Source organism: Aricia agestis, chromosome 21, assembly GCF_905147365.1.
Source record: "Aricia agestis chromosome 21, ilAriAges1.1, whole genome shotgun sequence".
NCBI classification, from domain to species: domain Eukaryota; kingdom Metazoa; phylum Arthropoda; class Insecta; order Lepidoptera; family Lycaenidae; genus Aricia; species Aricia agestis.
This window is the reverse complement of record NC_056426.1, coordinates 8,159,384-8,187,137: the sequence shown is the minus strand read 5'-3', so window position 1 is coordinate 8,187,137 and position 27,754 is coordinate 8,159,384. Positions and strand designations below refer to the sequence as shown.

General features: G+C 36.1%; 1 protein-coding gene across 2 annotated transcripts in view; it reads left to right on the top strand.

Moving 5' to 3' along the window:
* The window catches only part of LOC121737528 (mushroom body large-type Kenyon cell-specific protein 1), a 193,579-nt gene that overhangs the window by 50,513 nt on the left and 115,312 nt on the right, over window positions 1-27,754 (top strand). For both annotated transcript variants that reach the window (XM_042129183.1, XM_042129182.1), the window contains exon 2: window positions 9,553-9,646. In XM_042129183.1, the coding sequence (XP_041985117.1) occupies window positions 9,556-9,646 (91 nt within the window). In that variant the 5' untranslated portion in view covers window positions 9,553-9,555. The remainder of the gene's footprint in view (window positions 1-9,552; window positions 9,647-27,754) is intronic.

Here is a 27,754-nt window from a genome sequence, read left to right as displayed (position 1 = left end):
TCTGCGATAAGACAAGGGGGGTAAGGTAAGGGGGAGTTTTGTCTTTTTCACCGGCACCAATTTAAAATTTTATTCCCCGCTTGACCCGGGGGGTCTCATTATGACCAATTTCACTTTGGGGGTTAACCCCACTCGGGTTAGGGCTTCGGGAGGGGGTCGGACCCCCATTGTTCCAGTGATGGCTCATTTCTGTCGCTCATTCAGAGTTTTTGTTGAGTCTAGAACGATTGACCTTATTGTTGTTAAAATACTTCAAATGTCTTGAATGCGGATGGAATCTTGCTAGATTTCTATTCAAATTTTATTCTGTAAGCTTTGAAAAGTGTTGGTTTGTAAAATGTTAAAATCATCATGAATATTATCCAAAATCATTATATAGATGCGAAAGTGTGTCTGTCTGTCTATTTGTTCCCTGGAGAAGAAAACTAAATATATACTAGTTGATTGCGTTTAATTCGGCTTTATATTAAACCGAGCTGAAATGGTTACAATGCTGCCAATTTAAATATTATGATCTATACACTCGCATTAAAAAATACATATCTACTTAAACTTTTATTTACTTAGAGATGAAAATGATTACAAAGTTCTCTACAAAATTATCTTCTGACCATGAAGATAAGTATAACCTAAGATATAATAGATAACCTAAGAAAACCCAAAACCGGTCAAGTCATACCCAGGGCAATTTAAAGAGCGCTGTATTGATTCGGAGCATTCTTTCACACAGGCGCGGCGCACCCCCCATCCCCCTCCAGGGTGGGGATAAGATTTTTTCGGATCTTCGACGCGCGCGATAAAGACGCTAAGGATTTTCTCTACAATGGATAATTACATTTTAAATTGGGTTTCGAATTTCAAATTTGGAACCATAGAGAGTAGAGTCTTAAAATGACAGTCATGATATTCTGCATTTGAAAATTTGAAATTCGAATGGCTTTTTTCAGTTTTTTTTTTATTGAATTGAATTGAATATTGTTTTAAGGAAGTATGAGAAGTACGAATATATTGTGACGGTATTCTTATAGAGTTGTAATTGAAAATTTGAAATTAGAATGGCACTTTTTGTTATTTTATGGAATCAAATATTGCTTTGAATTAAGAATAAAAATATAAGGAAGAGCGAAGACTTCCTTTGTGTAATATTTAAGCATGGACTTTATTAAAGTAAGATAAAGGTAAAAATTGGCTTTGAAAGAAAGTAATCAAGTAACTAACACTAATATTATAGAAAGGCGAATGTTTGTGTTTTACTTATTCACGCAAAAACTGCTGAACGGATTTTGATATTTGGTATAGTAGTAATAAGCTCTGGATTAACACATAAGCTACCACTTATTCCAAAAAAGTAGTAATCTCGTGAATTACTGAAATAAATTGGTTTTACAGTATTTAATTCTTTCATCTTTATTTTACATCTGCACAAAATAAAAATCAAATAAAGAACACTCGATGTCCAGTTAAAAATACAGTTCGAATATTCAAAAATGGAACGATCAAAAACGAGTTCGAATAAAGAACGATTTAAATGGCCGATTAATTGAAAAATATACAGCACGTGGCGAAACTCCGAAACTATCAACAAAAACAAAAGCCGATAGCAACAGGTACGATAAACAGACTATTGTCGCTCCTGGCCGCCATTTTCCGAGTTTGTCTACGGTTTCTACGTATTTCTACTGAAAATTCGTGGATTAGGTTTAAATATCTGTTTGGTCTGGTTATACTCTGTGGTAGAAAAAAATAGTTTAAAACCCATCAGAATGAAATTCGATTCTGCGTTCTACAATATCACTTTTGCTAAGTAATTAGTATTACTAATTAGCAATAACACTTTACGGTATATTGCGTATAATAAATAAATAGTCTAGGGTTGTTTTTGCGTATTTCTACTAAACATTCGTGGACTAGGTTAGATCTTTATACCCTGTGGTAGAAAAGTAGAGTTTAAGAAACATCTTGAAGTGTACACCTCTACGATAAAATATTATAATATTAATTACTGATCATTAAAATAAAACAAGTTACATATTTTTTACTTACTTACAACGTGTACATGGCAAAAAAATCAAAAGTTTTGTATAAAATAACGTATGTTATGTCGTTCGAAAATAAAACAAGCATTCGCTAGCTTTCGGAACGCCAACAAAAATGGATTTTAATCTGTGCAAAAAAAAACAGTCCCACGTTTTCGAACGCAATTTATTCGGAAGAGATTCCGAATTCAAATACACCGGTAACGGGCAGATTATAAAAAGTTACAGATTTGAATTTTAAATATGGAACGCCACATTCAAATTTTATTCCGCTTTCGTAGTTTTCACTTCAGAATGTCACGTGTTTCGGCCTCATTGAAAATTCGCGATTAAAGTTAAATAGGATAAGTTTCTATGACTTTTTCAGCCTAAAACTTTAGAACTGTACATGTTTTTGTTGTTTTTACTATTGTCTTAACTGGGGTATACCCGTTGGCCTAAACATTTTGTCACCGAGAAATTCCCGTTTGAAGATTGAGCTAGCGTAAAAACCACAATATCTTAATTTTACATTTAAATGCACAGAAAACCGATGTGTCATCTGGAAACACATCAAAACATGAATCCATAGTTAACATCAATTGTAAATGCGAAAGTGTGTCTGTCTGTCAGTCTGTTGACCTCTTCACCCCCAAACCGCTGAACCGATTTTGCTAAAATTTTGTATGAGATATTTTGATTCGACCGCGAAAGGAATTAGCATTCTTTTTATTCTAGAAATTGTACGGTTCCCGTGCGATAAACGAATTTTGGCGCAACGGAGTTGCGGGCGTCATCTGGTTTGTTAATAATTGCTTCTTATATTAAAACTGGCATACAAAGGCGTATGTTTTAAAATGTATGGAGTCTGGTCCAAATTTCCACCACTAACGAGACCTATGTTTTAAAAAAGTTTATGAAGAAGTGTTTATAATCTGCGTGGCTCGTCATTAATACATAACTGTCAAGTAGTGGAAAATTCCGTCCAAATTAATTTTGCCTCTGATAAGACCTTATGGCGACATCATAAGGCTCATAATTGAAGCTCCGAGGCAACATCGAACCATAGACAAGTTCGGACCGCATGTATTTTAAACATCTTCACAACTTTGAGAATTTCACGCGAAACGTATTAAATTAAAGTTCAAAATTTCAATTTTCTGGCCAAACCAAACCCAAAGACGTATAATTATAGGGTACTAGATGACGCCCGCAACTCCGTTGCGCCAAAACTCGTTTATCGCGCGGGAACCGTACATTTTTTCGGGATAAAAATATCCTTTGTCCTTTCCCGGGACTCAAAGTATCTCCAAACCAAATTTCAGCAAAATCGGTTCAGCGGTTTGAGCGTGAAGAGGTAACAGACAGACAGACAGACACACTTTCGCATATTTTATAATATTAGTATGGATGACATTACGAGGCAAAAAGTGAATGGCCCTATGGCCTCTACTGTCAAAATGGCTCCATGTTTGGAGCCATTTTGACAGTAGAGTGTCCGGAAAATTTAGTTTCGTTTCGTATTTAGTTTTGAGATCTTTGCAGGCTACATAAAAAGTAGTCGATCATTTTTTATCTCACGTAGAATAATATCATAATCAAATACTTTACTTTTGTAAATCGGTTAAAAGTAATCAAAATTATACCACCGATATCAATTCAATAAGTAACTAGATGTCTAGAAACGAAATTGCCATAAGTTTTTCAAATTCAAATCCTAATACGAATGCAACAAGATTTAAATTACTTTGAAGTGAATTAGAGGACACGAAATTCGTCTGATTTCCTAATTTTACGGGAGTTTTTCAAATCTAAATCCTAATGCGCTTGTGGTTAGGTCCAAATTAGTTAAACAGAAGTCAAAGGCCGTTCTCTAATAATTTTCAGCTTTGTTTCAGTAGAGAGTAAAAGTTATAAACATCACTTATAACCTACTAATGTCCGATTTCGACGAGAGTTTATCAATTCAATAAGGCTTTTAATTGGCTAACGTCAAAACATTAACTAATCAACGCTGTTGATTAGAAAAACTTCTGTAAAAAAAACAGAAATCGGGCGTAGGCCCACCTAATGACTTATTTAGCTTTGATATAAGTACTTATTGTTTTTTAGAGCAATACCACACTTTAAAAAAATGTATTAAGAAAAAACGGTTTTTAAGATAATAACTCGTTTTCCATAATATTCATAATTTAAATATCCAATAAGACGCAATATTAACAATATGGCGTAACCGCTAATATAAGATGGCGACCGAAAAGCGTTCGGAACTAATTAAAAACATCAATTCCCTCCACGGCGGCCACCGAGAAATATTTCACACACACACACACACACACACAACACCCCCACACCCCACCCTGGGCTACCCTATATCATATGAATCTAATTACTATTTTTTTATACTGTGCTTCGCCAAGGGTTTGGCGGGAAATTTGACATTGTTTTTTTTTTAATTACGTACAGATCATCTTCATGTCATTTTTTGGGACACTGAACATGTAAGATGAGTTATAACATTTTTTAATTCCAAACCGTATAAGATTTGGAGGGAACATTGACATTGTTTTTTTAATCGGATCTGTCAGCATATAGATCATCGTCATTTGTCAATTTTTAGATTCCAAATATTGCAAAATCATCTCAACTCCAACTCGATTTGGGATGAGCTAATTTTCGAACCACAGACAAGAGTAGTCTACCCATCATAAAAATCCATAACGAAATATAAAAATATTCATTAAAGTTTAACGTACCCGGTTTTCCAGTTAACTAGTTTCAGCCGGGACTTATCCGGGAGGGAGAAGGTATCTTAAGAACGAGAGAGAGCTATCAATTGATCGGGGGGAAAGGGGCCAAATTTGACAGCGATTGAAATTGGCGGGAAATATTATTGGTTAGGGTTTTTTCGCGCGGAATTAGCATGCATTTGTTCGTATCGGAGGAGAATTTGCATTTGAGAATGCGATGAATAAATCAGATGCGTCCCCCCGATAAAAAACGAGTGACCACCCCACAGGGACATTATTTAATGCGATCGATTTTTTAATTCAACATTAGAACGCTTTGTCTTTTTCTGGCGCGTTCGAAATTTGAAATTATCTTTTTTAATTTGTTTTCGGACAGGGGTAACTTCGAAATTGAATAAAACTTATTTTTATTGAGCAAATCTTTTTAGGCGAAAGCGTAGGTATTCTGTCTGCAGGCTCGTAAAGTACAATGCCCTCGCAGTACTGACACCGAAACTCTCAATAGGGCAAAAGGTTAGCGATTCTATTATTAGACAATGACATATTTTCACGACCAACACAACTTTTAATAACATCTTTACGAATTGTAAATACATTCATATAAATAGCACGTTAAGGTTAGTTTTCACTAAGAAATTAGGCGGTACAAAAATAAGATTTTCAGCTAAAAGACTCCTTAAAATCTCAAAGAACGTTTTAATTACGCAAGACCGGCTAATACTAGCCTTTGACAAAAAAAGTGAAATATGTGAATATGTTCCTTTGTGCATCGTCTTGCCGGGTAAAGACGGTCTTAATAACAGAATCGGAACGCTCCGAGCGATTTTAAAATAAGAACATAACTGGCCGGGCGGGGTGGATTTCGGCCCCCCCGCCTTTATAAGTTTTTAAAAAAGGAATTTCGGTCGGTCATATTCTTAGCGGCCAGCTATTGTGTTGCTAGACGAAAAAATTGAAATGTCACTTTTGAGCTCCATTTAACGTTTTCTATAGTATTTAGCTTGTACTTTAATGTGTAAAATAATATTATGTATACTCTACTCGTACATCTAACACTCCTAATTACTACTTTAAATTAAAATCCACTTGAAAGTTCTTAATTCAAACCGACGAAAAATTTCGCGGTTTTATCTCCACACAACGGCTTCTTAAATGAAATAAGAAAATTATAGCTGGCCGCGGGCGCGGGTGGATTCGGGATTCGCACCCCTTCGAGTTTTAAAAATAAGAAAATTTTCGGTGGAGCGTGATATTTTTAAAATAAGAACCTCTTCGTGGCATATTCCGTGGAGAGAGATTTTAAAATAAGAATAGTTTCGCGATACCCCCACCGCCTCGTCTGGGGTACGGGTGGAGTTCTTGTATGCCAGTGACTTGACCGAAATTCGATTCCAATAACTTGCATGATGAAACGCATTCAAAGTAAGATGACTCCTATATTAGGTGGTATTTAAGTCGCATGTGATACTTTCTCTAATTTTTTGCCCCTTTTCGTGTTAATCATACAAACATTTATAATTCGGTACATGCCTGTTTGTTATTTGACAGGAGTTTTTATTATTCGATAGGGTTGCATTTAGGCGTTTGAGGTTAGCTAATCAAACGAGCTGAATAAACAAGCTTTCCTCAATAAAACTCATAAATAAAACATTACTCATACACATCCTTTGCCTACAAAACTTCACGTAAAAAAACAAAACGTCAAATCTGACGTTTTATTTTTTTAATTCCAGCGCGCGAGTTCGATGTAAGCGTATCGAAGACATAAGAATTCGGGGTTCAAAAAGATGGGGGAAAGATGGGGGAAGGGGGTTCTTGATGAGAGGAGGTTTTTCGTGGGGCGATGACCGGCGCATTCGATATCAGTAATTGGATCAAATTCCATTAGAATATAGCGCGAGCGCTTTAACTAGTTTATTGTGGATATATAGGGAAAATTGACATTAATTGTTTTTTTTAATTCCGTCTGTTAGTATAAAGGTCATCGTCATGTCATTTATTTTACTGGAGGTACCAAATATTGCAAGAAGAAAATGATATTATAACACATGTTATACGTGGGAGAGCCATGCTTCGGCACGAATGGGCTGGATCGACCGGAGAAATACCACGGGCTCACAGAAAACCGGCGTGAAATAGCGCTTGCGCTGTGTTTCACCGAGTGATTGAGACTATTCCCTTCCCTTCCCATCCCTACCCTCCCCTATTACCCTATTTCCTCTTCAAAGGCCGGCAACGCACCTGCAGCTCTTCTAATGCTGCGAGTGTGCATGGGCGACGGAAGTTGCTTTCCATCAGGTGACCCGTTTGCTCGTTTGCCCACTTATTTCATTAAAAATATGTGATAATAATTAATATGTAGCACGATCTTGCTTGACATGGTAATTATATGAGTGGGAGTTACTATTACTAAAATTATAATAATCATAATAATTACTAAAATTATAGCCTAGAATAAATACTATATTATGGATCATAAATCATAATGTATGTATGTGTGTCGTTATAGTAAATATCTTTAATAATATAATAATTATAATTAATAAATAATAATATCTACATTGGACGCTTCACACCACGTCAGTCTGGCCCCGTGCTAAGTACCTGAAGGACTTGTGTTACGAGTACCAGACAACGGATATATATTTAATACTTTTATACTATACATATATTTAAGATTTTTATTATATAATACATATATTTAATACACATCCAGACCCGGGAACATTGAAAACTTTCTGTTCCGTCGGCGGGATTCGAACGGTCGAACCCACGACCGCCGGCTTGAGCTGCCACACACTCAACCAATTGAGCCACAGAGGTCGTCAAGAGACTGCATTAGAAGCTAAAGAGACTGGATTTTCCATTTAGTTTGTTAGTGGATGAGCAAACTTAGTGCTCAGCATGGCAATAAATAGCTAATTATCAATTCAAAAAATTATAGTTATAGGTACTATTTTGAACTTAAACTGCTGTGCAATGAAGTCCATTTTTGATTGTGTTTATTTTTCGGTAATCAGATTGTCCACGACCACGACCTAAACTGTAAGACGCAATTATATCCATTATATTTTAAACTTCGTAAGGCGAAAGCCAGATCCTGCAACCAAACCAGCTCCACACGTAGCGACTCATCGTTCCTGTGGAGAAAGCTGGTAAGGTCGAGAGGGAAGTGTAGGCATGGGAAAACCTATACATCCTAAATTTTCTATCCCAGGCATGGTAGGAACTAAAAGGTGCCGTGCAAAAGTGGAGTTCGCCGCTGCTTTTAAGGGCAGCGCAACAAACACGGGAAATAACAGTACCAGCAAACAATGCTCTTTTGTGCATAAATTGCGGACGGTCTTGTCGATCGAGAATTGGACTCTATAGTCATCAAAAGAAGTGTCTGAAACAGAAGCTTGCAGTTTGCACCCATAATATGACCCCTACCTAAATCATCAGTAATTGATGAAGAGGCCAATGATGATGATGATGATGATTTTAAACTTATTATAAATTATATGAAATAAAGTTTATTTTGATTACGTATCGATGTCGATGATTAGATTGTCTAAAATGACACAATGATAGTCTATTCTAAACCTTAAATTCACGGAATAAAGTTTATTTTTAATTGCGCTCCTGATATTTTCGGCGGTTTGTCTACAAGCGCGGCGTGCTACGAATCGTCGTAGCAGCGCTACGGGTGCTACGAATCTTATAGCACTTTCTTTACCAAAAAAAAACATACACCGATTCTTTTTCTAAACAATTTCCAAACTTTTTTTTACGCTTCTTTTTTCTTTTTTTAACACGCTTTTATAATATAAGCTTGGGCTGTATGTATGTAACGGAATCTTTGAGCACGATTTTCACCTATCTCCAGTAAGACAATTACAATACAAAAATTTGTTAAAATTTTTGTATTAAAAAAAAAGTGTTTTTTCACCTTTTATTATTTATTAAGTTGTAAATAGATAACTTAATATGGATGGGTCTCAGAGACATATTTTAATGAATACCTCATATTATTTTTTATTTAATACATTAAATTTATTTAATACTCTACAGAGTTTGACAGATAAAGTATTAGAACTAGCTAGACGGTTGAAGATTCCACAAATTATGTATTTCTGTTGCCGGCACTAAAAACGAATAATAAAATTAATAAATCCCATACAAAAACACACGAAACCCTCCGTGCGTCCAACTCGTACTTAGCCGATTTAAGGGGGCGACTAACCCTAAAGTGTCGATTTTATAATTCATTTTTATACTTGAAAATATACCCCGGATTGTTTCATTTTCTAAAATTAGATACTACATTATATTTCCGAGAATTCGATCTGAGCAAAAACACGATATCTTAAAATTTTCTCGATAGAAAAAAATCACAAAGATGCATCTAATTTTCACGAATTTTTCATTTATTGCCATAACCGTGCATTGAACTAAGTTAATATTAACACATTGTATAAAATTCTATCATTGAGAGATCGACCTAGCGGATTTTTAAACTGTTATATATTTATCGAGTTATTGAGAAAAAACTAAATTGGCGATGAATCCGCGACATTCTTTTTCACCTGGCATATGAAAGACGGGCTTGAGTGTGAAGAGAGAAGGACGATGTTTGATTTTTGGGGTTAGTCGCCCTCTTCATATTTGTCTTATTGTTTAAGCAATTACCATTAATTGTCATCAACATCAGTATTTCTAAACAATATCTTAATACTAATAATTAGGTCAACAAGCTTCTGTACTTGGTGTAGATGTGGCATGTTCTGATGATGAATATATTCCAGGGTATGGAGTGCTCGTTCGCCCGCTGCCAGCAGGAGCGGCGTCACATCCGCCGCGAGCTGCAGACCTGGGCCAAGAACCTCGTCTACATCCTGGGTAAGTACAGCAGCTGCAACTATTGCAACTAGAGTGTCTCTTGTAGCAACTACAGCATCTAATATAGAGACAATACCATCTCCTACAGCGACTGTAGCAGCTACAACCATAGCAGCTATAGTGTCTCTTGTAGCAACTATATCATCTAATATAGAGAATATAGCATTTCCTACAGCGACTATACTAGCAGCTACAGCTAAAGTGTCTCTTGTAGCAACTACTACAACTATCTTTGTCAGCGACTACAGCACCTACAATATCTTCAACACCTACAGAAATATTGTCAGTGTCTTAAGCATTACTACCATAATTTCTGCCGCAAACTGTAGACCTGGGCCAAAAACTTCGTCTACATCCTGGGTGAGTACAGCATCTACAGCAACTGCAACTATTGCAGCTATAGTGTATCTTGTAGCAACTACATCATCTTTGTCAGCGACTACAGCACCTACAATATCTTCAACATCTACAGAATTGTCAGTGTCTTAAGCATTACTACCATAATTTCTGCCGCGACCTGCAAACCTAGGCCAAGAACCTCGTCTACATCCTGGGTGAGTACGGCATGTTCTGTATCTTCTATAGCAACGTACTGCATGTTTAACAGATGCTATTGTAGCTACAACAGCTACAATATCACCTGCAACATCTACAATAGCTACTATGGAAGCTATAGCAGCTAAAGCAACTCCCACGTCTACCATAAAATTTTGTGTAGCAACTAGAGCATCTTTGTAAGTAACTACAGCACACACAATTTCAACAAAATCCGCCGTGAGCTGCAGACCTGTGCCAAGAATCTCGTCTACATCCTGGGTGAGTACGAGTAGTAGATCATCTTCTATTCTAACTGCATCAGCTATTGTAGTTGCTACAGCAGTTATTGTAGTTGTAGTAGCTGCTGTAGTAGCTACATCAACTGTAATCTATTCTGTATCATCTATAGCAGTTACTAAATCTACAGCAAATTTTGTAGCAGCTACAACATCACTTGTAGCAATTACTGCATCTGCAGTATCTTCTATAACAACTACAGTACCCACAGCATCTTTGTTTGTAACTTTTCCATCTACAGTATCACCTGCAGCATCTACAACAGCTGTAGCAACTTATAGTATTGGATCCGACCGTAAAATCCTGCAGGAATCGTTTTTTTTCGATCAAATATATTTTAAAATAATCTTTAGAACGTATAGAATGGATTAATGTTGGGTTGCCTTGTCAAAAGTAGCTGCAAGTACCTCTAATTATGTTGAATGTTCATGAGATAATTGCATAATTTGCATGTATATTTTTTTTCAGTAAATTTTACATCATTTGAAAGAAAATGACGTGAGAAAATAAGGTATAAATGGTTGCCAGCTCTAAGTCGGCCGCAACCTAGGGTTGCCAGCCCGTAAACAGACATAGTTCTTCATCAAAATTGAAGCATCGATTTTTTTAATAATTTTGATACCAAATTAAAGTTTTATGCATCTTGTACATGAATATCCATGGTTGCCAGTTGCACGATAGCCGCAAACTGGGGTTGCCATCACTTTTGTATATGACAAATGTTCAGGCCTACAATTATTATGCCTGGCATTATTTGAGGACGTCGAGAACTCGCAAGATAGCTATTTTTATTTAACAGGCGTTTTTATTTTTATGTGTATTGTCCTGTCATTCCTCAATGTCATTCCTTCTTAATTCTCTTACTTTTCTATTGAATACACGCAAGTTTGTATTACGGGCTTTCATTTTGCTCAATAAGAGGTACTTGCGGCTACTTTTAACAAGGCAACCCAACATTAATCCATTCTATACGTTCTAAAGATTATTTTAAAATATATTTCATCGAAAAAAACGATTCATGCAGAATTTTACGGTCGGATCTTAGGATATTACGCACCTATAGAATCTCTTGTAGCAACTACATCAGCTATAGCATCTCCTTTACAACTTTAGCATCTACAGCAATGATATTCTATGTTACTAACGTAACTAGATTGGAAGTTTACGGTAGCAACGCGTTGCCACTTTCAAGATGCCTGCAGGCATATCTCACATACATAATGACATAACGAATATATGACTTGACATTGTCTTTTGAACAAAAAAGTGGTTACGCATTTCTGAGAATCTTTTGTAAGACATTGCTACTCTAGTATTTTAGAAACTCATTGATCTACAGTATCAACTGTAGCAATTACAGCATCTCAGTAACTACAGCACCTATAGATTATCTTGTAGCAACTACAGCACCAACAGATCGTAGCTAATAAATTATAAAAAATACTGAAGTTATTATAAATGAAAAGCAGGACTTAGAAAATTCACTAGTCTTTTATTTATAAGGATTCTTACAATTCCACGTCTTAGCGCACACCACCATTTTATGAACAGACCGGAAGGAAGAAGAAGTTAAATCTCATCGGATACACAACTTTGACATTTACAATAAGTGACACTTTTTTTTTTTAACTTTGCAGCAATCTTAATATTTATATTATGTATAAACATTGCCAACAACAAATACGGTACTGCACACGTGTTTACTTGATATGCTAGAGTATTAATTACAAAACGACCAACTGACGTCTAAATTCAGGTATACATATTTACGCTATTGGGAAAGTGTTTTTGGTAGACAGTAGACTATATCAAAACTAAAGCATCACTAAAATTTAATTGCAAAAAGCTAGGCTGCACCAAACTGTGGGAGCAAATATAAAACTTGGAGCACCCTCCAAAATGTAACTTGTGCAATATGAAGGATGTACCAAACTCCGAACAAACAGAACTTTGTTACATACGAAGGAATTTAGTTGCGTAATTAAGGATGCGTCCATTTTAATATTGAAATATGAAATATGTTATATTAACAATAATTTTAGTCGCAACTTTTATGGAGCAGCTGATATTCGTTTAAGGGGGCTACTGACCCAAAAAATCAAACATCGTCCTTCTCTCTTCACACTCACGCCCGTCTTTCATATGCCAGGTGAAAAAGGACGACGCGGATTCATCGCCAAATTAGTTTTTTGTCAATAACTCTATAAAAATACAATATTTTAAAAATCCGCTAGGTCGATTTCTCAATGATAGAATATTATACAATGTTTTAAAATATTAACTTTGGTCAATGCACGGTTATGGCAATAAATAAAAAATTCGTGAAAATTAAATGCATCTTTGTGATTTTTTTCTATCGAGAAAATTTTAAGATAATCTAATACTGAAAGAATCATCAAAATCCGTTGCGTAGTTTTAAATATTAAAGGGAACAAAGGGACATGCGGGAAAAAAGCGACTTTGTTTTATAATATGTATAGAATATAGATGTTCTAAAATCTAAGCTCAAACTAAATTATACTCTATGGTCAGTAACACAATTATGTGTTTTTCGTCGTCGCACATTGGACGCGTAATTCAGTTGCACGTAAACTAATAACGTGCAGTCTGCCCTTTAAGCGTCAATTATACAAAAATTTATCAAAGACCCCGTCTGCAAGTTGAATGGGGGTAAGGTAGACCTTATTTTGCAAGTATCTACATGAATAAAAAATGAATTAAATGTTTGTTAGCTTCGCTAAAATTCGATCGCTGCTCAACCGATTTGGCTAATTTCAGTCTTGAAATATTCTTTGAAGTCCAGGGAATATATTATATCAGGGTATAAATATAATTTGGATATTAGGAGGGAATAATTAGGAATTTTGATCTACAATTTTAGTAATTTGTCTCATATTTTGTTATACTTACCATAAGAAAATATGACACGATTACGAAAATTATTGTAAATCTATGATTCTTTATGATTCTATTAGAAACGCCCCAGCCCCAAAGTCAAGGCCATGAATTTGCTTATACTACAAAAAATACCAGGCCATTTAGCCAAGATTTTTTTGTTATCGCTTCGTTATAGAATCGCCGATCAAAATGTATCGATTCATCTTATGTCAACAGTCAATTCCATACATTTTGACCAGCGATTCTATAAAGAATCGATAAAGAAAAGATCTTGACTCCCCCCCCCCCTCATTTAAAAAAAAAAGTTTTGTGTGTGAAGAAAAGGTGACACCAAAGTTTTTTCGCTTATTCTCTATCTTTCTGTTTGGCTCTGAAATATGTACTATATGTTTAAACTGCTTATTTGTAAACCTGGCTACAAGTACAGACGTTCTTAATAAAAAAATTGACATTTCATGTGATAGAATTCATCTCATAGAATTCATGTTCAATCATGCTTGTGTAAGTGTGTACACATATTTTTCACACAGATGAAACCAATTTCGGTTTGGTTTGACAGCTCGAGATTGTTGCTCTATTCCGCTGGGTATAATAACTTTATAGTTTTTTCTCACAACTTTAAGGTAAGACTGTCAAAATTACATCTGTGGATAGCTGAGGACTAGACGCGTAACAAAGTCACATATAGCACACTATGTCTGTTGCATTTCAGATAAGGCCGTGCCCCTACCTCATGCTATGCCGCATGCAAATTTCAGCGCTATGTTTTTTTTTTTAACTTTTCGTATTTGACAGGTAAAGAATATGTTTAAAGTTTTTTTTTATTATCAGGATAGCTGTTACGTAGACTTTTATTAGGCGGTATCTATATTATAAGTGACTCTACAATAAAAAGCCAATGCTTTTTAAAGATTATCCAAAGATTATTGTAAAGGAATTAACCTCTACTTTCTAGTTTTATAATGATAGTTGCTCCTTTTCCAATTTATTTTCTATCTCATATAAATCTCACAGTTTTATATTTCTTTAATTTTATTTGAAATTTGGCTCATTTAAAGAGAAATGGTTACGATAGATGCATCGAACTTTCGGACCTGCTTTTCAGGATTGTCCTTCTATTCATAATCTTTTATTTCACTACATTATGATGGAAACTTATAGTTATAAGCAACTAGATGACGTCCGCAACTCCTTTGTGCTAAAATTCGTTTATCACGCGAGAACCGTACATTTTTCCGGAATAAAAAGTATCCTATGTCCTTTCCCGAGACCCAAAGTATCTACTATTATATTACTTAGTATAGATTTTCGTTTGCATTGTATATAATATTGTACTCATTCTAATTTTTTTGTCGTTATGGATTTAGTCGATCGGTATTCTACCGTCTGGTGCTCCTAATCCACTAAAATATTACGTAATTACGCGTCTCGGTGGTGTGTCGGCATGTCCGTCTGCGCGCAGGGCGCATGCGCGGTGTGAAACTCGACAAACAACCTGTTGCAACCGGGCCGCGGTGCACATGCACTTCCGACCTCCGCGATCATAGCCCAAAATATCACAAATAAAAAAAACAACGCGCCCCAAATTCAAAATTTCGAACTGTGAAAATCGACTGAAACCCGCGCTTCGAAATTCGAAATTTTTCAATTTTCTTGAGTGCGCCAAGTGTAAGACAGTGCAGTGCATCGATCTTAAATTAGATTATTAATTTAGTTTTTGGTAGTAATTTTAGATTTACGCGTAAAATAAAATGAAATGATTGGCTGAAAACTTTTTGTAAATAATTTAAATTGCTGGCTCGAAATTGCGGCAAGTTGGGAGAAGTTTTGGGCGCAACAAGTGGCTATGTCTGTTTCGGTATGTAACTTTGCATGGCTTTGGTGTCGCCGAATTTTGAATTTATTCCTTTGTTCCACGTTTAAATTTAAAATTTTCGTGACATTTTTTCGGCTTCAATTTTTTTTGAATTATTTTTAAGAAGGGTGGGGCTTTCTTTTGTTTTAGGCTTCTGGGATGCGCCATCTTAGATTGGCGACAAAAAAAGTGTCATGGCGTCTAGGTCTGTAAGACATTTTTGTTCTAACATTATACATACGTTGGTGCTACTTCGCAAGATCAACGCGAGCTTACTGCCACGGTAACACAATCGTTTCATGATTTATTTGCTGTTTATCATTTTAATTATTATTGTTTTATTAAAATAAACATTATTAATAGTGTATTTAATAATAATATTAATGAATAAACATTATTATTAAACTAGAAGAGAAGAAATTATACATCGAAAGAGAGGTGTGTAAAATCTGCGTAAATTAATAATTTCTGTAAATTATATGCGGTTTTTACTTACTTAACATTAATAACTAATAAAATATTTAAATAAAGACCGAATTTTTGACCAAAATTATTTAGAATTTCTTAATTTTGAGAATTATTTCCTGAAAATACTTTTCTTTCGTCTACGGGGTACGTCGTAGCATATGCTACACCTTTTATTTATACCAATATATTATTAAATAATACAATAAAGTGTCTGTCCGTCTTTCTATTACGTCCGTTACAAACCGCTGACCTAAATTGACTTCGTATGAAGATACTTTGTGTTTCTGGAATAGACCTATGATAGCGGAAAAAATTACAATAATCGCGATAATTTCGGCAACTTTTTTTTTTTTTATGAAAGAAGGGGGCAAACGAGCAAACGGGTCACCTGATGCAAAGCAACTTCCGTCGCCCATGGACACTCGCAGCATCAGAAGAGCTGCAGGTGTGTTGCCGGCCTTTTAAGAGGGAATAGGGGAGGGTAGGGATGGGAAGGGAAAGGAATAGGGGAGGATAGGAAAGGGAATTGGGCCTCCGGTAAACTCACTCACTCAGCGAAACACAGCGCAAGCGCTGTTTCACGCCGGTTTTCTGTGAGAACGTGGTATTTCTCCGGTCGAGCCGGCCCATTCGTGCCGAAGCATGGCTCTCCCACTATAGAATATTACAAAAATAGTCTATAGTGGACACAATCATCATATTTTTCGGTATCTAAAACATATTATTGTGTTTTAAATTCTCACATCAATAAGTCTAGCATTTACTTAATCAAATTTTTACTAAGCTACTTTTTAATGAGATAAATTTCTTGTAAAATCATTGAATATGCTACTCAGTATTTTGAATTTAGACTTTTTTCGTAAAGCCACAGTTTTTTTCTGCAAAATAACCACAGATTCTCTAATGTCTTCGTCACATGCCGTCGGTGGTAGAATGCCCTACAGACTTTCTGTAAAGATAAACTTGTACTAGTTGTAGTAGGTCAACTCTGCTAAATGATCTTACAATAATTCAGCTTCAATGTAGTCCCTATTCAGTCTCGGTATATTATCTGTAATAATTAATATTATAAAGCGGAAGAGTTTGTTTGTTTGTTTGTTTAAACGCGCAAATCTCAGGAACTACCGGTCTGATTTGAAAAATTCTTTCGGTGTTAGATATCCCATTTATCGAATAAGGCAATTAGGCTATATTTTATCACGCTAAGACTACTAGGAGCGAAGAAATAGAGGAAAATGTGGAAAAACGGGGGAAATTATTTGAAAGAGCTTATCTCACGAACTACTGGAGTAATTTTTCTGTTATTTGGCACAGATAAGAAGTAGACCTCGTGAAGGATCATAGGCTATTTTTTGTGGACTAGTTTGTGAGATATCTAGTTTACGCGGGCGAAGCCGCGCGGAACGTCTAGTAAAATATCATTTTTATGAAAAGCTTCCAAAAAAGCAGTAGTTTATTGAATATTATGGGAATTTTTTTCGAATTGAAAGTTCGTAAGGCGGAGGAAGAGTAGACGGTAACCGCGGCGTAGTGGGGGAAGTTATACCCTCCTCTTGTGCGAAAATGTATGCAGCCTAAAGCTGTTTCTTCTGTCGGCATTTCCAAAGTGCAAGTTTTTTTACTCAAGAAATTCCGAAACGAAAATAAACCTAACACCCCCCACTCCGACTTCGGTCGGTACGTTTCTTCAGTTCCGCAGACGGCACGGTGTTAATATGAGTGCGACTAGATGTATGCGAATTATAATAATTGCATAAGTTAATAAAAAATGCAATGCAATAGCTTCACCGCGGCCCTGAATGTCACACGTAGTTTTTTTCTGTCATAAGCCTTTTCTAATGATACCTGTTTAAGCTCAAATGTGACGTGTTTTACAGTATCCATACTAATAATATAAATTATCCATACTAACAATATAATATAAAGTGAAAGTGTGTCTGTCTGTCTCTCTTACCATACCTTCTCGTACCTTTTATCGCCCAAACCGCTGAACCGATTTTGCTGAAATTTGGTATCGAAATACTTTGAATCCCGAAAAGGATAAAGGATACTTTTATCTAGGAAAAATGTACGGTTCCTGCGTGAAATTTGTTACGGAAAACGAGTCGCGAGCGTTATCTATGTAGTACCAAAAAGACACACGCTCTAAAAACATTACCCTCCGGGCACAGTTGGTGAAATAGCATGTTTTAGTGTCATTTACATACTGACCGACATAGCTAAATAAATGGTGTACAGTCAAGAGAGTCCGTAAAATAATAGTCATTTCCTTAACACGGGAGAGCTATACTTCTGCACGAATGGGCTGGCCCGATCGGCAGGGTGATAAGTCTTGTGACAGTTAAGCAACAGGTGTTTGACAGCACATATTGCAAAGCAATTGCTGTCAGAAAATGTTACCATAAAGTTAATATACCTAGCGGAATAGAGAAACAAAGGCCTGAGCAAGCGAGATGTCACTATCAGTAACACTGCGTGGTAAAAAGAGACGTGTGATACATGACAGCAGCACTCTTTTTTGACGTCCAGTCGGCACGTGCCGCACGTTGACAATTTAATCTCATAGAAATCATGTTTAATCGTGCTTGTGTAAGTGTATAAGTACACATATTCTTACACACAAATGAAACCAATTTCGGTTTCGTTTGACAGCTCGAGATTGTTGCTCTATTCCGCTAGGTATATTAACTTTATGAATGTTACAATTTTTGACAGTACTTGCGATAACTTCTGTCAAAAGCTTGTTGCATAACTGTCGAAAGGTCGCCCTGTGGGTTTGTAGTGTCTCACAGAAAAACGATGTAAAACAAAAATAATTTTGTGTCGAATGAATATACTAGGCTTGAGAGAATGAAGAGTTACAAATATAACTTCTTTGGTGTTGCGTCTATCGACTGTCACTTACCACCAGGCTAAGCATGACAGCATAAGAAATGGAAAATAATAGACATACTGACTTAGTGACAAAATGGCGGATTTCTTTTGTCTGTCTGTCCCTTTGTCTATTCTTCCGTAGAATGAAACCATTTCTTTGGTGAGCATGCTGCTGCAGGTTGTATGTCAGCTCATTTCTTATTTATATCTAGATGACGCCCGCAACTCGGTTGCGCCACAATTCGTTTATGACCCAAAGTATCTTCATACCAAATTTTAGCAAAATCGGTTCAGCTGTTCGAGTGTGAAGAGGTAACAGACAGACACACACACTTTCGCATTTTATTTAGTAAGTATGGATATAAAAAAACGATTTGAAAAATTTTAATTTTGTAAGTAACATGATCAACTACGCTATAATATTGTGGCGGTACCCACAATTCGCCTAACAATCCTGCATCGCGCTATCGAAGTTTCGGAGAACGGCAAGATATATACAACGTCTGAAATGACGTCAGTGGGTTTCGGCCTGACCGAGCATGCTATCTCGCTCGATCGGAAGATCTTCCTTTTCAGCTGACATTAACAACGTTAAATTATCAAAACATGTAAAATATAAACAGCTTTCCCAATCATAGAGGCAACGTAGCTGCAGCTCTTCTGATGTTGCGAGTGTCCATGAACAGTAGTTGCTTTCTATCAGGTGACCCATTTGCTCGTTTGCCTCCTATTTTTATTTAAAAATGGTATTCAATCATGGCTTATATGTCTTAACAGTATAATAAACAATGTGTCCCGACACCGATGACCGAGCCTATAAGGTTATGATGTAGAGCATATTTTATCGACAAATTGGCTTTAGTTTTTTTTCTGTAACTCTTGGAAAAACATTTTCTCTGGCTCTAATAGTAATCTGACCAATACTTCATAAGAAAATCGTTAAAACTTCTAAACTATCTAACGTAGAGCATAGAAGACAGAAGTAAAGAAATTTATTTAAGATGAAGACCTCTTCTATCTTTTTAAAAAATAAAATAACAAGCAATTTAAAAATTACTTTTTATTTTGTCCTTAAAATTTAGTTTTTCTGTATTTAATTCCACAAAATTTATATCATATTGTCTGTAATCCGTAAGCATAGCCCACAAATTTAGCTATCAAACGAGACCTTTTTGATCTTTATAGGATATTAATTACATGAGAAGTATTGGTCAGGTTAGTGTGAAAGCCCGAAAAAAACTAAAATGGCTGCCATTTTTCAACCGTGAGAGAAAAATAAAATTTGTCGATAAAATATGCCATATGCGAAACCAGGCTATATACGGAGGAGTAATTTTATAGTGCCCAAGTGTGTGCGCAATACACAAGAGCACTTTCTATTCCTTTACTCTCATAACCCAGTGGGACGGAAGACCGACACGACCGGCGAGAGATCAGGCGCAGGACCGACTTCTTACATGCCCATCCGACGCATGGATCATCTTACTTGTCAGACAATCAGGTGATTGAAATAACATGTTTCCAACTCGGGAATCGATCCCACGGCCTCCGAGTCAAGAGCCAAGCTCTAAAGTACTGGACCACGACGCGAAGGCGTCAACAGGCGTCTTAACAGTACGAAACTCCCGACTCACCCTTGACCGGTTCCACAAATACACAGTGCCCCACAAATACAAAATGCCCCACAAAATACCCATCGCCCCATACATTCGGGGACAAACCGCCCGTGCTAACGCCCGCCATATATTTCTATTTCGAAAAAAGAATCGCTTTCCAATACCAACCGATTTTTGTCGAACGCTTTTTAAATAATTTTAAATATCGAATCGTTTTTATTCTGTGACAGTTTTTTCGACTGAAAGTTAAGTGATTTATAACTATAGGGATTTTAAGTTGTCAGAAATATTTTTGAGTTACAAAATGATAATATTTTTTTTGTTTATTAACTAAGGGCCTAATAAAGGTCTATGTTTCTATGCCACGTCATAAATTTATTTTCAGCGCTGCCACTTTTACAATGAACTCTATACAAAGGACATATACAGACCCTATAATATTATAACTTAATTTTGTTACACGTATAATCAAAAGTGTATGGGACTTAATGACATCACAAGTTCATTACATTTAGCAGTTTCCTAATCATTTTTCTTTAACTTTACTGTCAAAACCGTCGTAAGGAACTTGACTAAGGGCCAGTTTCACCACTTCCTGATAAGTGCCGGATAGGCTATTCACAACTTATCTGACAGATAGAGTATGGAGTATCTGTCAGATAAGTTGTGGATAGCTGATACCGTCCAAATATATCCAAGTTTACTGTTTTAAAAGTAATAATATTTTATCTACTTTGACTAAATGTTACTCCGTAAGGCAAAAAATACTCAAAATATTTTATTTGACAGTTCTGTAAAGACGTCCGCCGCACTGGGCGTGCGAGTGACAGCCGAAATACAAACACAGATTTAGGAAGGTTATATCAGGTTATGTCATAGACTAAGGAAAATATACGTTATAGCTGTTGTCCGCGACTTCATCCGCGTGGACTTTAGTTTATAGTCGTTCCCGTACATCGATTGAGTCGTTTACGCGCAAATCAGAAAAGTATATTGTGTGGAAACCGCACATTTTTCCGGGACAAAAAGCATTCTTTGTCCCGAGATTCAAATTAGTATGTCCATGCCAAATTTCATCAAAATAGATTAAATAGTGGCGAAAATCATAAAAATATACGTGGGAGAGCCATGCTTCGACACGAATGGGTCGGCTCGACCGGAGAAATACTACGTTCTCACAGAAAATCGGCGGCGCTAGCGCTGTTTCACGCCGAGTGAGTGAGTTTACCGGAGGCCCAATCCCCTACCCTATTCCCTTCCCTACCCTCCCCAATTCCCTTCCCATCCCTACCCTCCCCTATTACCCTATTCCCTCTTAAAAGGCCGGCAACGCACCTGCAGCTCTTCTGATGCTGCGAGTGTCCATGGGCGACGGAAGTTGCTTTCCATCAGGTGACCCGTTTGCTCGTTTGCCCCCTTATTTCATAAAAAAAAAAGTATATTGTGCAATGTTCACTAACCGTACACTTTTCCGTGACAAAATGTATCTTATGTTCTTTTTCGGGACTGAAAGTATCTCCATACCAAACAGCAAAATCGGTCCACCCGTTTACGCGTCATGTCGTGACCACGCGACATATGGAAAGAGATACTTTGAGTCCCGAAGACGAACATAGGATACATTTTGTTCCGGAAAAATGCACGGTTACTGCACAATATACTTTTGTGATTTTCGCGTAAACTATTCAATTGATTTTGATGAATTTTGGTATCGAGATACTTTGAGTCTCGGGAAAGGACAAGGGATACTGTTTGTCCCGGAAAATGTACGGTTCCTGCATAATAAACTTTTATGATTTTCGCTTTTTTAAACTATTTAATATATTTTGATGAACTTTGGCATGGAGATACTAATTTTAATCTATTGTTTTCTTAATTATACCAATTCGAATTAAATTATCATTGTTAAGATAGGCAACGTCTGTCGGGTCAGCTAGTAATATTATATATGAATTTAACGTTCGGTACCTTTGTCAGTCCCAATATGCCAGACAAAGCCTTGTTATATTGTGTTAATATTTTAAATGGTAAGGCTATCTGCCTTAGTCTAACTCAGAAACGAATATTAATTACTAAACTGTAATTACATTAAGGATTTGTCATAAGCCGTGACGTTTTTGACGTGGGAGAGCCATGCTTCGGCACGAATGGGCTGGCTCGGTCGGAGAAATACCACGGGCTCACAGAAAACCGGCGTAAAACAGCGCTTGCGCTGTGTTTCGCCGAGTGAGCGAGTTTACCGGAGGCCCCCCTACCCTATTTTCTTCCCTACCCTCTCCTATTCTCTTCCTTTCCCTACCCTCCCTTATTACCCTATTCCCTCTTAAAAGGCCGGCAACGCACCTGCAGCTTTTCTGACGCTGCGAGTGTCCATGGGCGACGGAAGTTGCTTTCCATCAGGTGACCCGTATGTTCGTTAGCCCCCTTATTTAATAAAAAAAAGCCCCATACATCTATCAAACTCTTTGTGGTTTTCTCTAAAAGGTTTTTCTATGAAATTTAAGAACCTAAAGTACTTAGGGCCTGTTTCACCACTTCCTGATAAGGCTATCCACCAATTAACTTGACAGATCAACTGTGGAGAACCTGTCAATAAGTTGTGAATAGACTATTCGGCACTTTATCAGGAAGTGGTGAAACAGGCCCTTATAGTTACAATTTAGTTAAGACTTAAGTTAGTTTATAATAATAGCTGTAAGTTTTCCGAAGAAATAGAAATAAATAAATAGATACTTTTCATGCCGGAAAAATGTACGATTCCCGCGCGATAAACTAGCCATCTAGTCAAAAATAGAACTCTACAAGTAGTCAGTTTTAAAATATAGAGACTAAAATCAGCATATTTCATGTGCAAAATGTAATATCGTGCCAAATTAGAACATGATTAATATGAGTCATACGCAAAACAAAATAATGTCAAAGTCTATCAATATTATTAGTCACAATTGAAGACATTAGCGGATGAAGTGGGTAAGTTATATTTTACAACATAAGAGCTATAATTATAGGTCTACCAGAATCTGATGGCAAACTTTGACGGCAGATTTTCAAAAAATGTCCTCGATCATTGGATAAATTTTTATATTTGCATGTTTCACACGCAGAATAAGCCGCTATAAAAAAGGATCAAAATGTTTTTTCCTATTACCCCGGCATTGCTAGAGTCGATTTACTTTCTCACTTCCATCAGATTCTGGTAGAACTATACTCAATTTCCCCCTTATAATTTGAACAATCCTGGTAACTTACCTAGTTCATCATCTAACATCTAACTCATATATCTATCTCGCTCATAGAATCCACATTTTTTTACATCAAATTATTTTCCCCGTCCTAAAACCTTCATTTATCCAAATATACGTCAGTTTTCAAATTGTAAGTTACCTACTTCATCCACTGACGACTTCAATTCACAAAGAAGTTTGTCAAATATTATTACGAAACAATTAGTGATATTAATAATTGTTATACCTCTATCATTAAAGCTATTAACTTGCTAACAAACAGTGGCCTTCGAATTGTCACGAAATATACCCATGATAGGAAAATAAGTACGAAAATGTTTTAAAAACACACACAGAAGCGATTATAACACTTATCGTCGTACAACTAACGTCGAATATACGTTGCAGCGCTCGGGAAATAATTTTTGATGATATTTGCATCATAGTTACAGCGCCATCTATTCGGGTTTCGACTAAATTTTTCACTGAACCATTTCTTACAAGAACTACGCACACATACGAGCGCCGCTACACAATCGAACGCACCCACACGCCAAGAAAAAAACGATAAAAACCGCACACACACATGCGAGGCGGGGGAGTCGGTGTTCTATTTTCGAACGGGGCGCGAATATTTGACAGATTATTTTTTTAATTTAAACTTTATCGATGCGAAGACATCGTCGAGTCGTCCGGATTACGAAGATAACTGAAACGGGCAAAGTACGTACGAACGCGGACTCACACAGACAAAAAGTGCATGGACGACGGTGCACCCCGCGCATGTGTGCTAGCTAGCGTAATTGATCCTTCTTGATGCTTAATGAAATACTGTATTAAAATGTTTCGACGTTATCCCTTTACAACGATACAAATTGATACTTCAGTGTACATTAATTAGGTATTGAGTACGAATTAATACTGAAATATTAAAAAAATGCGAAAAAAGCGTTTTAAAATATTTTAGAGCACAAAAATAATATGTTACACGCAAAATATTTTTAATACGAAACCACGGCGGAATCGTGCGTCGAAAATGCATATTTCGCGTCGTTTAGTACTATACAGTAACAAGTGAGCGCGGGCGGGAGACATTTTTGAATGTATGTTGTGTGCAGCTAGTATCAAGATTGCACGAGCGAGCGTTCTCGGTCGCAGTAAATACAAGGTAATGGGTAAGTACGCGGGCGTCTAGTACAGTGCGCGCCGTCGGTGCAGTCCCGCCTATGCACAATCCGTAGAGAGTCGCATTCCCCTCGCCAGTTCGCCACCCGACCACGACACGCGACCGCTAAAAAACCTCCAAAAAAAACAAAATTAAAAAAAAAGTATTTTGACAGACTCTATTTTTAAAAATTATATTTCGCGTAGTGGTTATATCGTGAATATTTTTGGGATTTAGTGAGTTTTTCCTCGTAGTGCTAATGTACACATATCAGAACGAAACTTAGGACCCGAACTATATTTTTTCTAAGATCGACCAAAGGAATATTTAGTGTGTGTGACCGGATATGTGTTTGTGTGACGGTGTCGCGAGTACCTCCGGTTGACTGGATGACGAGCTGACGTCTGTGCGTGGTTGAAAACTTTTTCGTTGTTTTTTTTTTATTTTACAAAAATTACCACCGAAGTGTCAAAGTGGAGCGAGGGGGAACAGTCCACCTCTGACGCATGTAAGTAAGGAAAACAATAACAAAGAAACTTAATTACTCATTTTCGATGCCCTTCTCGCTCCCTGCGCCTGTGTGTGTGAGCTCACGCACATTTTTTGTGTTTTTCTTTCCCCCACCACCGCGCCCCTCCTAACTCGTTAACATTATCTGTCCCACTCTTTTTTCTATGACGCCGCTAGTGTGCGTGTGTATGTGTGCGTTAATAAATTGCAACCTATATTTTGATTGAAGGCCAATGACGGCTCGTATACATTGCTAAAATTGTTTATCCTGTTGATAATATTCGACAAAATCACGTGAATTTTAGTCTAGACATTACTAATTAAAACCATAAACCGTTATCGAAAACTTGCACCGAAAACTTCAGCCGGGATAAAAAGAAATAAAAACCAGCAGTTCCTTTTTAAATTCAAATTAGGAATTAAATTCGAATGATCGAATATTGAAATCTCACGAAATTATGCAGTCGTCTTGTTTTTTTTATGTCTGATTTCTTTCGATGCTACGACCGGCGTAGACGTAGGCTAAAAAAGTCCGACGGAACTTTTTTCTCGGCGTTTTTCAATTAACTTATTAATTAAAAAGTAAACAATGCGCTCAAGATAGATTTCTTTGTAACTTTTATTTGTAAATTAAAGAAAATAAACAAGTTTACATGGAGTTCTAAATGTTATTGTACTAATGTAAAATTTGTACCAAAGTTTTGAGGATTAAATTGTGAAATATAATTGTTAGGGTTTTAATTATAATTTATCGAGACTTTTAGTGTTTATTGATAAGGAAATAATAATGTTTAAATACAGACTGATATATTAAGCATTAAAAAAGTTTACATGAATGTAGAGTCGAGTAATATAGAAAATAATGTAATGTTTCATTTGAATTGAAAATAAGCTTTTCGAAAATACCTTGACAGAGACGATAAGTATTGATAAAGTGTACAATTTGTCATCCTTGATGTTATTTTTGCTTCGAAATGAGGTCATGAGTGCATTCAGGAAGATAAAGAGCTTCAAAACGACTCCAAATTATAACACAAGCGATTCATTTAGGTAATCGACTTGTTTTAAGGTCTTCATTAATTTCAGTTAATTTTTGGGAGTATACAACATTAGTATCAATGAATATGGCATAATGAAAATATCTTTGCCTACTTCTATTTCGAATAAAAAACAAAAAGTTCTAAATTCGAAATGAAGTTGGCGCGAGTCCTTGCGCGCGCGCTCGGCCAAGGCGAACGCTTACACAACTGTCAATGTTACTACGACTGGTTAAGCCGCTATTAGACGCCGAAGGCTAGATCGTTTTTACGTCTATATCCTTAAGTATAGCGACATTTTGCGTCTATTTATGCCGCATTGAGGAATGCAAGGAATAATTGATGGTATAAGTTGATATTATGTAGCCATGTAGAGTTTGATGAATGTCTAAGGTGTTTTAGTCCATAAATATAAACATAAAGGCAAAATATGGTAAAATCTTCATATGGAGCTTAGGAAATACTATTCAATACGTACATAGAGCAATTGTAGAGTTGGGAGTTTAGCGCATGATAGAAAATTGGTTCATTGAATAAATTCATTTTAACATTTTTATGTCAGACTATTAGTTAATTAGTTTTACACTATATCAACAAGCTATATATTTTTATATCAAAATAAATAGCAATAGTAGAGATTTTGTAATATTTCAAGTATAACATACAAGTTACATCAAAAAACTAAGTTATTAACTCACAAGTCCTGATAAAAAATATAAAACAAACGGAAATTCCAACCGTTTTGTTCTAAATTCAAAATTCGCAGGCCGTTTTGTTCTAAATTCAAACTAGTTCGCGCCTAAACAAAGTTGAGGCCGGCGACAGGTGCTGGCCGCCAGATAAACAACTCCATCTAACTATTGACTGGTTTTGGATAAAAGTCTGGATAGTTTAACCATAGACAAGAAATATTAATACGAGCAATATTGTATAGAGTTGTATAACAATTGTAGAGACTAGAAACACGACATTTTTGTACTATCTGAAAATTTTATTTATAGGCAGATATAGAGAAAAAATAATCATAACAAGAAAGCACACATTAGATTTAACTATAAGATAATAATAATTGTAATAAGAAAAAGAGATAATTATGTTTTTGTACTAAGTATCAATAAATATAATAATTTATAAATACTATCAAAGAAATTAATTTTTAAGCAAACCTACGTCATTTGGTCCGAATAAAACCACAGTCGTTTCTGAAAAAATGATTTTATATAAAACTAGCGGTCCCGGCAAACGTTGTTTTGCCATAAAATGATTTTCCCTGTTTTCCTGCTTTTCTCTTGAAGTTTTTTCTGATTTTTTTTCTATAGACCTCGCGGATCCCGAGACCTTTCCAACGAATGCAAAACCGTGGAAATCGGTTCGTGCGTTCGGGAGTTATAGCGTCAGGAAGGAAAACCCGACTTATTTTTATATATTAATAATAATAATAATAATAATAATAAAACATTTATTCATGAACTATGGACATTACACCACACTACATTACCAGAAAAAAAAAATAAAAAAAAAACACAGAACAGTTAAAATGATGTTGACATGGCAATACAAAACAGTAGTCTAATATGAACTGTAACTAGCCTAACTAAGAATGAACAAAAAATAAAAATAAGAAAAG